Raw genomic sequence first — 13,729 nt, forward strand, 5'->3', positions numbered from 1 at the left:
GTCTAAACGTTCACGAAAAGTCTCGGACAACATCAGGTTTTGGAGGACACGAGGTATAGGCACATACTGAAATGTCTCGCCAACAGCAAGAATGTGCTCCTCGGGTTTGACATAAGGAAGATGTTCCTTTGCGAAATTTTCCCGGAGTGACTTCGTGCTGGCACTTTGGAACACATCTTCCAGAAAGTCACAAGCAAGCAACTTTTGCACATCTTCTCCAGCAGAATCTAAGGGGATGTTTTGTTGTATTTGAGAAGCAAATGCCTTCATTATGTCAAAAAAGGTGTCCTTGAAATCGGCAAAAATGCTCTCTGTTATAGAGTGCGGCAGCTTGTGCACTTCAGCTACGCGAAAAAAAAGTAAACACATCTGCTTCTTGACTTTTAGTGTGAAGTCGTGAATAGAGCTAGAAGAACCGTGTGCAGTCACAGTGCAGGTACTTTCTTGTCCGTTGCTCGTATCTTCGGCAAATGAGCTCGAAGAAGGCAATTCTGCGTCGTCGAAAGCAGTGACATCTGTTGTAGCATCCAGCCGCGGTGTAACACTTCCTGCAGCGTTCCCCTGTTGAGGCTCGTCGAGCTCCACGTAGCTTCTATGGCAGCGGTAAATGTGTCTCCGGTACGATTCGAACTCGTGATATGTCTTTGCACACCCTTGCACACCACACATGACAGAAAAATCCGTATCGTGGCGATGATCTCTGATGTGCCATATGACCTTGCAAAACTTTGCCGACGAAAACGGGCACCGTGGGCACGTATGCATGGCGTGAATTTGTTTCACTCACACAAACTACGGCGATTCATTCCCGCAGAACAATCTGCGCGCACTGGGCCCGAAACTAGAGGAGCACAGCACAATAAAACGTCAGCCACGGCAACTAGCTTGAGCATACCATCACAGCAACAGCAACATTCCAAGACAAATACGATGATGAAGGAGATCGGCTCTACTAAGGAATTACTAAAAAATATGTGCTAATTTTATGTTGCGCTGCCTTCATTTCTTTTAAAGGCACATGCAGTTGGCGTAACTAAACTCTTCAACGTCAGAAATATCTTTTTATTATCAAATAAAAAAAAACTGCAGGTAGCGCGCACTACTACCTCTGAAGCCTTTCTAGAACTAGAGTAAAGAGGTAAAAGAACGAGGTGTTTATTTCTCCATCGCTGTGTGCCACTGTAGTACAAGCCAAGACAAGCACGTAAGCCGTTCGCCTCTTTCGCGCCTTGCTGAACTTGCCGTAGGACTGCTTCTCCGTTTGTGTGCTTTTTTCTTTTTGCTGCCGTGAAAATGTCGACACCGATTCAATGCTTGGTGTCATGGAAGGAGCGCAAGAAGATTATCTCCATTAACGGACACACCATGGAAGATGTCTTGGCTGCCGTGAAGGCTACAGATTTTGGAGATGTCGCGTCAACCGGCAGAATAGAGGTACGTTCTGGAAGTGCCTTTTGTTTTCTTCGCTCATACATTGCTCATACATGGCATTGCTGAGTAACCCAGGGGACCCATCTGCAATAGCGCGCGAATAGGAGAACAATACATGGCATTGCTGAGTAACCCAGGGGACCCATCTGCAATAGCGCGCGAATAGGAGAACAAAGAAGGAAAGTGTGTCCCAACTTGGGAGGCAGTCTTTTTTTTTTACTTGAGGAGCTGCAATATTTTTGTCGTATATAGTGTACCTTTGTTAAGCACTTAATGAAAGCATAAATGTGGCGGTCGTGTTTCAGCACCGGTGCTCGTTCACGCAAGTAATTAGCACTGGCCTTATGTGCGTAAAGATAAACACCAAGGTAAAATACATAGTGTGTCACGTGTGATGTGTCAATTCGAAGGAAGTGGTGACGTAAACCAAATGAAAAAAATCGGATGCCTTTATTTGAATAGAACCTAAGTGTTTCATTTGTGTGAGCACCAGAAGCCACTCCAACAGTTCAGTCAGGGATAGTAGGTTGTGGTATGCTGGCCTTGTCAGTGCACAAATGGCTAAAGGGATTTGGATGAACCAATGCCACCAAGAAACGTGATAATGGGAAGCATGAATGTAGGGTGTAGTTGTAGCTTCTGTATTAGCTGCTGTGGCCACACTGTTACTGTGCACTTAATAAAGTGCTAAGCCCCTGGCTGTATTTACTTCCACTAAAATGACGTCCCTTTTCCGTTTTGTAATGCAGCTGTAACGACAAGAAATAATGCCAGCCTTTTTGCTACTATGTTATCTATGTTACATTGGAGAAAGGGTCACTTTTGGCACAGTGAAAAATGCCAAAATGTTACTGTTACTGCGAAATGTTATGATGAATACCTTGCAACACTAGAGAATGCAAAGCATAAAATAAACTGAAATTTCATTGAATATAATAGGCTGCTCACAAGAAATGATCCTGCAGAGTATCAGCCATGCTTGCATCAAAGTAGTTATTGGCAGTAAAATCATAAGACGAAGAAAAGAAAACATGAGGACGAGTGCTGACAACGTATGGCAAAATTGCTGCTCCCGACACAAGTGTTTAATTAATTTGCATCTTCTCGAAGCCACCTATTCATTCACCACTCAGCCTGTCCCACATACATTTTGCCCACGGTGCAAGAATACTTCAGGTGAACGAACGTTGCGAAGCGAGCGCTTGGCGGGGAGGTACCGATTATGTTCTCGTTTGCGGCATGCCGATAGATGGCTCGACAGACTGAGGACCATGGCGGGCTGTTGGCAAAATCCGCAAAGCACATCCAGCACGTGGGCGGTGGGTCCCAATCTGAGAAAACTGGCCTATCGCACGATATCAACCACGCGACACCCATAGAGCGGCACCACTGAAAAGGGGGGTGATAAGGGAACGGGGTTGATGGCGGCGCGAAGTTGTTGTGGCGACAATAAATGAGCGCCGTTACTTTCTTACGTCACGGGGTTTTCCTACACCCAGATGGGGGGGGGGGGGAGAGAAGCCGGGGCAAAATTTGTAGCGCCATCTCTCGGGCCTCTTGCGAACCAGAACATTATCAGGCAGCGAATAGTCCCGGCGTTCACTCACCTAGAATATTCTTGCACCGTGATCTTGCCGCATCAGCATTGAATTTCTTAGATGCTGCCTGTAGCACACATGGTCTTTTTCTTGAAACAAGTGGCACTGCCTCTTACCTTTTGTTCAGGAAGTGATGTATAACCAGCTTCAAGGGTGCTGAAAAACACCATGTGAGCACTAGTGTGTCCAGCTGTCATTTTTATTTGATGCGACACACTATGGAAAGAAGGAATGACAGTAGTATTACTAATTCTGCATCATGCTCATGCACCACCATCAGTAGAACTTCAAGCAGCGACACGAGCAGATGACATGCAAAACCAGCAGTAATTAGTCTCAATTTAGCTTGGAAAGCTGGGCCACACCCTGTGTGTGCAGGAACGAAATACTGCATTCCACATGGCAGATGGTTCACTAGCTCCTTTTGCTCTCAAAAGGGCAACAAGCTCTATGAGAGGGTGAATACTCCTAGCTAACACAGCTGGTGAAGAAGTGCATAACAAGGTCAAGAAATCTTATGCTACTTTTTGACAAAAGATCATTTGTTAGTGTGAACAAATTCCGAGCGATTTCGAATGTTCTGATGATGCTTTGTGCTTCTTAATGCTTCCCCATTGTAGACGTAAATATCGCTAGAAGATCGACCACATTCCGAACATGTGAACCACTTATAAACCAACCGATTCTCCAGAAAGTCACCGAGAACTGGTGCCGAGCCTGAGTCAATACATGTGTTTTTGGCACATTATAGGCACTGCCAGCTGTATAGGAAAAGCACAGATGGAAATCAAGCAACTGGAAACAAGCAATGAAACTCCAGCCTTCCATGCTGGCCTCCTCGTGCGCCCCTCGCATTTCTTCATCTTTCAATGTTTCTCTGTCTCCTCTTCACAAACATTGCACTTGTCGTTCCTGAAAGCCTCATTCATAGCAGAGCCTGTTGCTCTTTGAGTTCACTTATTTGAAGAAGAAAAAAAGTATCGAACTGTCCATCATTCAAAATTCATTATACCACACTCGCACACACAAGACGCAGCCCTGCTTTTCGAGACTGACTACTGCTGGTTTTCTGCATCATCTGCTCATGTCGTACTGAAGTTCATCTGACAAGCTGCAGTCAGTCCCGACATCCATAGGGTGTAGTGTCGAATCAAGGAGGCTGGCAGACGTGCTACTGCTCACATGTGCTCTCAGTGCCCACGAAACAGGTGGTACGTGTTGCCTAGTGAACAAAAAGAGAAGAGGATGTGCTGCTTGTTCCAAAAACACACAAAGTCTGCCACATGCATCGTCTATAAAATTCGATGTTCATAATGAATTACATACAGCGCGATATGGACTTTTTTATGCAAAACCAACTAGCCCAAAGCTTCACTCGATGTTCATGCAGCAAGATGTATGTGGGATTTGCTATTCAGTTGACATTCAGCGCCTATCCTCATGTTTTTTTTTTTTTTCTTCGTCCTGTGTTTGCGCTGTTAATTTATCTGATACAGTTGATATTCAGCGTCTATCCTCATGTTTTCTTTCTTCGTCCTGTGGTTGCGCTGTTAATTTATCTCGTACACGCGCCAACTAGCCTGTCTTTTGCCACTTGAAAGTAAAACTGGTATGTGTAAATAAACATGACAGGGACATGGAAAGAATGAACAAGAACAGTTTGCCACTTGTTCACTTCATGCATACAAATTGCACCTGTGTGGCTAGCATAGTAATGTCTTTGAAATAATACTGACAGCTGAAAGTTTTATTATTTGTTGCCCACGGTAATTGTGTTTGTATAAGCATTAAATTTCTTTCAGGTTTACAATGCACAATTTGAAGCTTATGTCGACCCTCCAGGGAACCATGTCTTTTGTGATGGGAGCAAAATTAGAATAATCACTGATGAGGCCATGCCTCATGCTTGCAGGTGAGTAGCTCAACTTCGAATTGTTGCACCAAACTGAAAGCCTGCTGATTTTTATCCTGTTTTCAGCACAAATGAACTGCTTGTGGTTTCTCCCGAGTTGGAGCCATCAACTACTCAACCTTTTCACGGAAGTGATTATAGACTGCCACCCCTTCCCTTAGACCTAAAAGTTGCCATTGGCAATACAGAACTCGGAAAAGTTTCGAGTCGGACAAAATCAAGGATTGTGTCTTGGTTAAGCCACCATTTGATGAACTTCACTGTGTAAGTGCCTCCGTACTCTCCTGTATATTATTGAATACCGGCTGAACATTTGTTGCTTTCATAGATACCCAGGAAGGCGGCTCTATGAGGCTGCTTCAAAGGCACTCGTTGTTGAATACCCTGTCCTTAGAGACACAATTGGTACTGGTTGGGTAAGTGAAATTTTTTACGATTTGGACATATCGCAATATCCACAGAAAATGTTTGGCAGATTATGATAATGCTATCAGTTGGAAAGAAAAAGGGACTGGAAAAGAAAACGGTGAAACATATAAGATTGTTTGAATAACTATATTCTTTGCATTCTCGAGACATCATATCGGACCGGCACGGTGATATTAAAATTGTATATTGTGTGTGCTGCATGCTAATTAGTAACAATCTGGTGTCACGCGGAATGCACTATTTTACGTGCAATTTTCGAACCTGGCTTGTGGCATGTTTTGTCACTTCTAGAACTAAGGAGTAGCTGGTGCCTCATTTGTGCACCAACATCTGCTTTCATGGCAATAAAAAAAAAAAGCAAAATGTATGTGAATGGGAAAACTAGGAATAAAGAACGAAAACAAACATTTGAGAGCTACAAGGCTAAACATAGAATGTAGCACAAGCAAGTAACAAGTCCTTTTATCTGAGGGCGGAGGGGGGGTGAAGGAGCACAAGTGCACATTAGAATCGGGGTTTGCACTATTTTTTTTTTTTCATGTAAATGTTGTGTGCGTTGGAGTTGGGTAAGTCGGTAAGCTAATGTATGGGTCATTGTATGGGTCATTCAACGCCAACTTGTACGAGCCTTGGCGCTCAACCATCTGCGATATCAACAATGGACCATCCATATAAAGCAAGAAGTGGCCCGCCGAAATATTTTTGGGTGAAAAAAGGTCCTCAGGATCAATAAACAAAGTTCTTCACTGACTGACTGGGAGCAGCAAGCCACACATGAAGTTTTTTCGGAAAGCTTGAAACTTTAGCTTGTAACACGCGTAGTGAAAAAATCTGGTCTTTCCAAATTAAGTTAGGACAAAATTTTTCCTATAGAATGATGGTAGGCTTTTTACTAAAAATAGGTTTAACAAACTTTTATGTTTGCATGGGTTTTTATGTTACCTTAAATATGGACACAATTTTTAATGTTTGGGATTTTTTTACAAACAGACTACATTTAGTGATATGCAATATTTTGTATTGTTTGAGTGTCAGAAACTTTTACTGTCACACAAAAAATAGTTTGAGACACATATACTGTCAAATGGCTTGCAAAGCTGGCGACAAAGTTGCATAAAAGGTAATTTTTGCTCTAGTTTAGTCGTAAATTTTACACTGAGGTTGTTCTAGTAAAATTATGCTAAATAGCATATTTACTAGCAACATCAATTATCTATTCGTGGAGACAGTTTTATCAAATTACTTTTTGTTTTAAGAAAGTTAAATATTTGTGAAGTGTACTACTGGTTCTTGCACGTGTTCTGTCATCGAAGAAATGCGTCTAGCAGTAAGTAAAACATACGTTGGCTCAAGTTCTGCAGCGGAACATCTAGACTACATAATCGCATAATCATCGTTGCATTGTTGTCTGTGCTTACTGTAATGTTTTATATTGAGTATTAGCCTTGGTCAGTGAGAAATGCGAGCCCTACTGGAGTGTGTTTAACCTCGTACGGCTTCCATTGATGGCCCGCATTGTCTGATTACATAAGGGGTAATTAACACTCATGTGTGTGATACTTTGTTACCTACACATTTAATTAAATGTGGGAAAAGAAAAAGATATTTGTTGCTTGAATATACCAGATAAGTTGCACTTATGAACACACACAATCCTATACAAGTGATGATGTTTGACCAGTGCCATAGGTTGGTGCAAAATTATGTGTCCTTGATATAGCAACATATATTTTTATGAACCGTAGTGTTCTTCCCACTTTTAAGTGTGAAGAACACTCTATTGTTGTGGTTGCAGATTGCAGCTTCATTTGCATCGGATGAAGGATCCTGCAGATGCTTAAAAGTTTTTTTTATAACTTGACACATGCCTAAATTAGGCTCAGGGCTCTTTAACGAGATATCATGCTTGCGATAGTTCTGCTTGCGAATGTTTCTGCTTGCGAATGTATCATGCTTGCGAATGTTTGCGATAGTTCTAGGAGCACCTGACAGCAGGCCTGCTGTGGCGAAGCATGAAGATACAGACGTGCGAGAGATAATTGAAGCTGATGCTATCTTTCGCAAAGGTGACACGTGCGTAAGTGCACCGTCAGTTGACCTGTTAGATCGGGAAAGTGGCTAGTGGATAGACTGGTGGCACCACTGTGCACGGATATATAGCTTGGCGTTTCCTGAAAATAAAAATTGTTGAAGCTAGCGCATTGTGTTGTCCACTCCCTCATGTCCCTGTCTCTTAGCGCTCAATATGTCGTCAAGTTCTATTTACCAGCAAGCCCAAAAAATGGCACTATCAAAATACAATACGCTTTGAAATATTTTAGATCACGTGCACACAAAATTTAAAAATGAAATTTTGAACTCAATTTTCTCCTCTATCAATACACCTATGATGGTGAAATAAATTACGCTATAGAACTCTGAGCACAATTTATCAATCTTAACAAATTCATTGTTTCTCTTTTGTGTCCCTTTAATGTGTTGCACCTAACATCATGTTTCTTTTTATCTCAAATATTTGTTTATGTAGCATGAACTTCAATGAGACCACTACGTAATCTCTATGTAAATAGTCTTCCAAAGTCCAATATGCTTATTTGCAGGACTCTTGGAAAGTATCCATCCAGTATAAATTCGGGTACATGCGAAGAACTCTCAGTACTCTGCCTGCTGTGCAGGAAGCCAAGGAGGTCTATGGAAAACGGAAACCTCAAGATAGTGCCATTGCTGCACAAACTAAACGGCAACGCCGCGTGGTAGCAATTTCTGTTTTTAAGTTCATTTCAATGTTTTACAAGTAACATTTGCATGGGGCTTAGCTCGCTAATAACAGTCTACGGCTTCATCATCGCTTGAGTAAGTGAAATGTTTTGGCACTAAAACGGCACTCCGCATGAGCTGTCTTTTTCTGCTTCAACAAGCCCCATTTTAAAAAAAATAAAAAATGTGGGGGGGGGGTTAATGACATAACTAGGTAGCAGCATGTTGCCTTAATTCCAGGAAGACTATGGTTGCCTTATACAAGTGTTCGTTCTACTTTTTTTTTTTACCCTGTTAGACAACAAGCATCCCATATGATGACCACGATGAAGGTGTTTTAGTGGGACACTTGGAATTCATGTCCAAAGAGATGTCGAAGCGTGCTCCGGACCTCCAGAAATTGAGCGAATCGATGAAGCAGACACGCTCTTCTAGGAGGTCGTGGATGAAAGATACAGTGCCTACAACAGCTGAGATACTTGAAAAGTATCCCGCTTTAGGAAATGTTGAGATGGTCAGTATCATGTGAATGCAGCATCTGCATTGCATGCTTTCACTTACGATATTTACCAGCTGTCTTTTTGAAACTTGAATAGGTTTTCAAAAGTAGCTTGTGAACAGGTTAGTGGGTCTTTAGCTGTACTACATTGAAGCAGGCATTGCTTGCACAACAGTGCTATGGTCAAGTTTTTAAGGAATTATTCATTCATTCTTTACTGACTTAAAGCCTCATTTTTATGTTAAATGCATGCAGGGAAGCAAGAGGCTGTCTGCTTAGCTATTTCGAGCATATTTCTGCTTCCCAGACCACTGGCTCCAAATCTGTTTTAAAATTTAAGTATGTTCACACTCTAACAAAGTTTACCAAAAAGCGTCCCGTGGATGGTTCGATACGATCATTATACAGTCCCAAATCCTTGACTACCAGGCTTATGAAAGCAGTAGAATACTAGCACGAAAACACATGGAGAAAAGAGTGGACGACACACTGCACTTCTCGCAACATAGTTTATTGCTGCAGCTGTAACATGCGCTTAAATACATGTAGGTGCAACTCCTCAAGTATATAATTAAAATTATGTTACACACCTTCGTGTTTTTTTAATTAGGTGTATGTTACGGCTGCAGCAATAAACTATGTTGTAACAAGTGCAGTGTGCCGTTCACTCTTCTTCTGTCCATGTGTTCTCGCGCTAGTATTCTACTGTCATGAATATCCAACAAGCCTAAGCCGCTACCAGTGTTATGAAAGCACTTGACACTAACTCCTGGCTTTTTTATTTATTTTTTGTTTGTTTGACAAAGCATTTTTAATTGATTTCATTTCAGTGGGCAAACACTGGCCGACATGTAAAATAATAACATGTTTATGCCACCATTCCACAATAGCAATAGCAAAACAGATTGCAGTAAATGACTTGTGCATTGAGACAACTTTGTCTGCTTAGTTTTATATATTTGCTTTTGCATTTATTTTTCTTTTTTTACTCATGATGGCTGTCAGCTACAACAGAAATTTTCGAGAATGTCTTATGATGTTGCCAAAAAAAAAATAATTTTGGGTAGCAGATGGCACATAGTGTTGATAATTTGAATCATCATCATCAGCCTGATTACGTCCACTGCAGGACAAAGGCCTGCAGTGGAGTCAATATTTGAGTCAATTTTTTTTTTCGTGCTCAAATTCAGACAAATCTGAAAATGCATCAAGGTATATTGGGCATTGTCCATTCGCATTCACTCTGACGTAAGCACTGAAATGATGCCATAAACTGCATTTGAATCATTTTTTTTTAGGTTAGTATCATTCTGACAACAACTACACCTGCAGAAGCAAATAAACTTGTTTTTGATAAAATAAGCCACTTCGCGATATAAAAATTTTTTAATGTGTTCAGCCAAAAAAAATTGGGACCTGCTCTGTAAATATCTAGATACACCCATGTGTGTTTTTGTTTTCTCTACGACGAATTGACTGCCAAGTGTCTTTTTGACCTTCATTTCATTTATATGTTAGCTGGAAACTTGTTGCCCAGATTTGTAATTGCAAATTAATTTAAATATACTTCTATGATTATAGCTTCATGAAGAATTTACAGCAATAACAAGCATCCAGATGGAAAAAAAGCTGTTGGAATTTTTCAACAACTTTGGACCCAGGATTCTGGAGCTACTGAAAACTCGCCATTCAACAAAGGACCTGGTGAAGGAGCTCGAGAAGGAGCTTGAAAAACTGGAAGGCAATAGCCGTAAATGTAAGTATGTAAAGTATGTTCAGTCATTCTAGGTTCTCTTTGTATTACTGTTGTGATATTGCTGTGTGATTGTGATATTATTGCTGTGATATTGCAATAACAATCCTTTTCCAGATCGATTTGCAGTTGCCTTAATAGAACTCCTCCCACTGCTGCTGAAAGAGAAGCCGAAATTTCTGAGGGGCCCTGTAAGTAACTTTACGTTTCATTTAGTAAAGTAAAGCATATTGAAAAGGAAACGGCACAATTTTTTTGCACAGAAACAATGGTAAAGTGAAAAATAAAAACTTTTGACATAAATTTCATTGCACCCTAAAAGTTTATATGTTAAGGAAAACCCTATTATAATAAACACTAAAGCGTGACATGACCTTTTGGAATGACCATGCCTGCTTCTTTAGAAATGAGCATTTCTTCTGCATCTGTTTGTCGCAGAGGGAATTGTCATTTCTAGATGAGCACGTGTGCTTATGCCAGAAGGTCATGTCGTGCTTTAGCGTTTCCGTTGATAAATTTTCTCTTAGTATATTGCAATGCATATTATCTTGATGTATTCGGGTCTCACCCGCAATGTTTGTTTACAAGACTCCACTCAGACCACGGCGTGGTGTGTTGGAAGCCTCACGATTGTGTTAGATGATTCCGTTATGATTGCGCGCCGGACGCCAATACAGTCGACGTCCGATTTCCCGGACCCTCAAGGGACCACGAAAACGTCCGCAAAAACGAATGCACGTGAAAATGCACCTTTTCTTGTAGGTATTTTTCGCTGACTGAGAGGGTAATGACCGGAGTACAAGATTTCCATTGCAATTCAGCCAATACATCGTTTAGGTGGCTCTGAAAATAGCCGTTTATTTATAAAAAAAATCTGACGTGGCCTGCGCTACCTCATAGGTCAGCACTTGGGCGCGAAGTAGTCGCCTATTTTCTTTTGCACGACGTTCCTCTTGCCCGCGATCATGTCTGCCTCAATTTCAGTCAACGTCATGTTGCTGCTGTACATTGATGATAGTGTCATCAGTGCTCACGTCAACTCCGAGCTCGTTGGCTGGGTAGGTGATGGCTCTTCGTTCACGGTGTCAGAGTCGTCGGAATCCTCCGTAACTTGACGAATGATTTCGTGATCGGTTAAGTCCGCACATAGCTCAAGGTCTTTGTCAGCGTCGGCGAAGCCCTCAAAGGTTATCCCAGCTGGAATCGACACGCCGGCAGGGCGCAGGACGAAGGAGCAGTTGGTGCCATCGCTGTAAATGGTGAATCCGCTAGACGAAAAGTGCAGCACGAAACGGCTAGGAACTCGATGGATGCTGGAGGTCGGGAAACGTGATCACTGAAGATAGCGCGCAGCAGCAAACGATCAACCGCAGGCACGACTGCAGAGCTGACAAAACAACACGTGAACGAACTCAGCGAGGTTTGGCTTGGCTAAGCCGCGGCTAGCAATAGATTGACACATGCGGTTTCGAGGTTACGGCAGCCGCGGCGCGGTGCGGGAGTTGGCAACGGTGCGAGTATGGCGGGTTCGAGGATATAAAAACAAACAAAATGGCGGCGTCAATGGTAACTTTCGGTCGGCGGTTAACAGTAAAAAGTACGGGAAATTGGATGCCAAAGGCTATAAGCGTCCGGAATTTCGGACTTTTTAATACATTGACTCTATGGGGAACTTGACGGTGCCGCAGATGAGTCCGGGAAATCGGGCATGTCCGGAATTTTGGGCGTCCGGGAAATCCGACGTCGACTGTAGTCTTGCTTCGTTGAGTGATTACGCGGCCACCATTGATAATGCTGGAATCTTTGATCGCACATGTATAAAAACAAGCACGCTTTACCACCTGTCAGAGGACCAATGGACATCGCTTTGTTCGCCACTAACAGTGCAATGTACAGATGGGCCACGTCTGCGTATAGCGCGTGAGCAGCCGGCCTTGCTTTGCGGCACGACACCTTGTGTGGTCATTGCGGGTTGTGATGTCGCGTGCACAGGAGCATGCACAGCTTTACAGACATGCGGGCCTGTTTTGCACAGGTGAGAATGGTGGAAAGTGTACCTGTTTAGCCAAAGATTCGCGATCCCTCAGGGCACTTTCGTCACATCTATTTCATAAAACAAAGGGCATTTTGATGGATATAGCGAGCCTGCACCAATGATGCAAGCTTTGTGGCTTTTTTGAGGCATGCGATTATATGTAGATATGATGATGCCAACAGCTGCGGAAAAAAAAAAGTCTAGACGGCCACAGAATCAAAACGATCACAAAGAGTGCGTTGTTTTGCAGCGTGTGTTATCAGTCGAAACGCGCCTCTTCTTATGCAATAGATATGACCAAAGTGCCTTGAGCGAGCGCGGATTTTTGGTTAAACAAGCACACCTGCCAACGTTGTCACCCGTGCAGAGCAGGCCTGCACGTTTGTAAGGCCGCGCATGCTCCTGTGCACGCGGCGTCACAACCTACAACGGCCGCAAGGTGTCTTGCCACAGAGCAACGCCGGCTGCTCGTGCACTATACGCAGACGTGACTGCGGCTGTACATTATTTGCAAAGTGTCTTTTCCTTTCGCGGCCACAAGTTCAGCGAAATAAAGATTTAATCTTCGGCAGCCCGACTGCTTGCTTCGTCCGGATCATGACTCTGTGACAATATATACGTTTCATGTGCAATGAAATTTGAGTCACGAGTCAACTCTCATTTGTGTTGTTTCTTTTATTATTCGTTGTCACCATTTGAAAAAAATTTGCTCTTTTCCATTTTTTAGCATTTTGATTCTGCTAATGGCTAATACTAATGTTTAACTTTACAGGACATCTACCCTGCTCTTTGTTTTGAGGGAACAAGTATCAGAGAGGCCGAAGAAATGACCGTAGTGTTTGAGGCATTCAACATTCATGTCGTCGATGTTATAGCCGGCATGACGGCTATCATGGAACTGTATTGGGTACTGGACATCATGTACTCGGAGAGTAACAAAAACACCTTAACGCTCCTCGAGTACTTTTGTGGACTACCAAGTGTGCCCAGAGCACCACTACTTTTAAGGACGATTTCGTCGATCAAGAGCTGATCTGACAGCAATGTGCAATAAGCAGAGCTTATATAATAAAGATTGAAGTGTGTGTATCAAATGCTGAAAGTTATGTATTTATGGCATGTTAGATGATGAAACTTGTGGTTTTCGTCATGTCTGCAGAAAGCCTTTCACCAACAACATGCACAAGAAATCTAGTTGTAGAGCCGCACTTCACCTATATTTGGGATCCTCTCATTATCTGAGGTTTCCTGCACTTTACCGTGCAACTAAAGCAGTCGGAGAGTGATTAGCGATTAGTATGTTACTGAAGTTTCT

At 42.5% G+C, this 13,729-nt stretch overlaps 2 protein-coding genes across 3 annotated transcripts in view; both read left to right on the forward strand.

Annotated features, from left to right (window-relative positions):
* The window catches only part of LOC142776400 (deoxynucleotidyltransferase terminal-interacting protein 2-like), a 68,269-nt gene that overhangs the window by 32,065 nt on the left and 22,475 nt on the right, over positions 1 to 13,729 (forward strand). The window lies entirely within an intron of this gene.
* On the forward strand, positions 1,161 to 13,508 carry LOC142776399 (uncharacterized). Its single transcript, XM_075880016.1, has 8 exons — positions 1,161 to 1,434; positions 4,832 to 4,941; positions 5,008 to 5,205; positions 5,270 to 5,357; positions 8,426 to 8,641; positions 10,208 to 10,382; positions 10,497 to 10,570; positions 13,187 to 13,508. Exons 1-8 carry the CDS (start codon positions 1,294 to 1,296, stop codon positions 13,445 to 13,447), a joined length of 1,263 nt encoding a protein of 420 aa, XP_075736131.1. The 5' UTR covers positions 1,161 to 1,293; the 3' UTR covers positions 13,448 to 13,508.

This window comes from Rhipicephalus microplus, chromosome X (genome assembly GCF_043290135.1).
Source record: "Rhipicephalus microplus isolate Deutch F79 chromosome X, USDA_Rmic, whole genome shotgun sequence".
NCBI lineage: Eukaryota > Metazoa > Arthropoda > Arachnida > Ixodida > Ixodidae > Rhipicephalus > Rhipicephalus microplus.

Excerpts from the sequence above, each read along its gene's own strand:
- LOC142776399 (XM_075880016.1), top strand. The coding sequence starts at position 1,294 with ATGTCGACACCGATTCAATGCTTGGTGTCATGGAAGGAGCGCAAGAAG. Across the intron at positions 4,942-5,007 it reads GCCATGCCTCATGCTTGCAG|CACAAATGAACTGCTTGTGG; the intron begins GTGAGTAGCTCA and ends TCCTGTTTTCAG. Across the intron at positions 10,383-10,496 it reads GGAAGGCAATAGCCGTAAAT|ATCGATTTGCAGTTGCCTTA; the intron begins GTAAGTATGTAA and ends ATCCTTTTCCAG.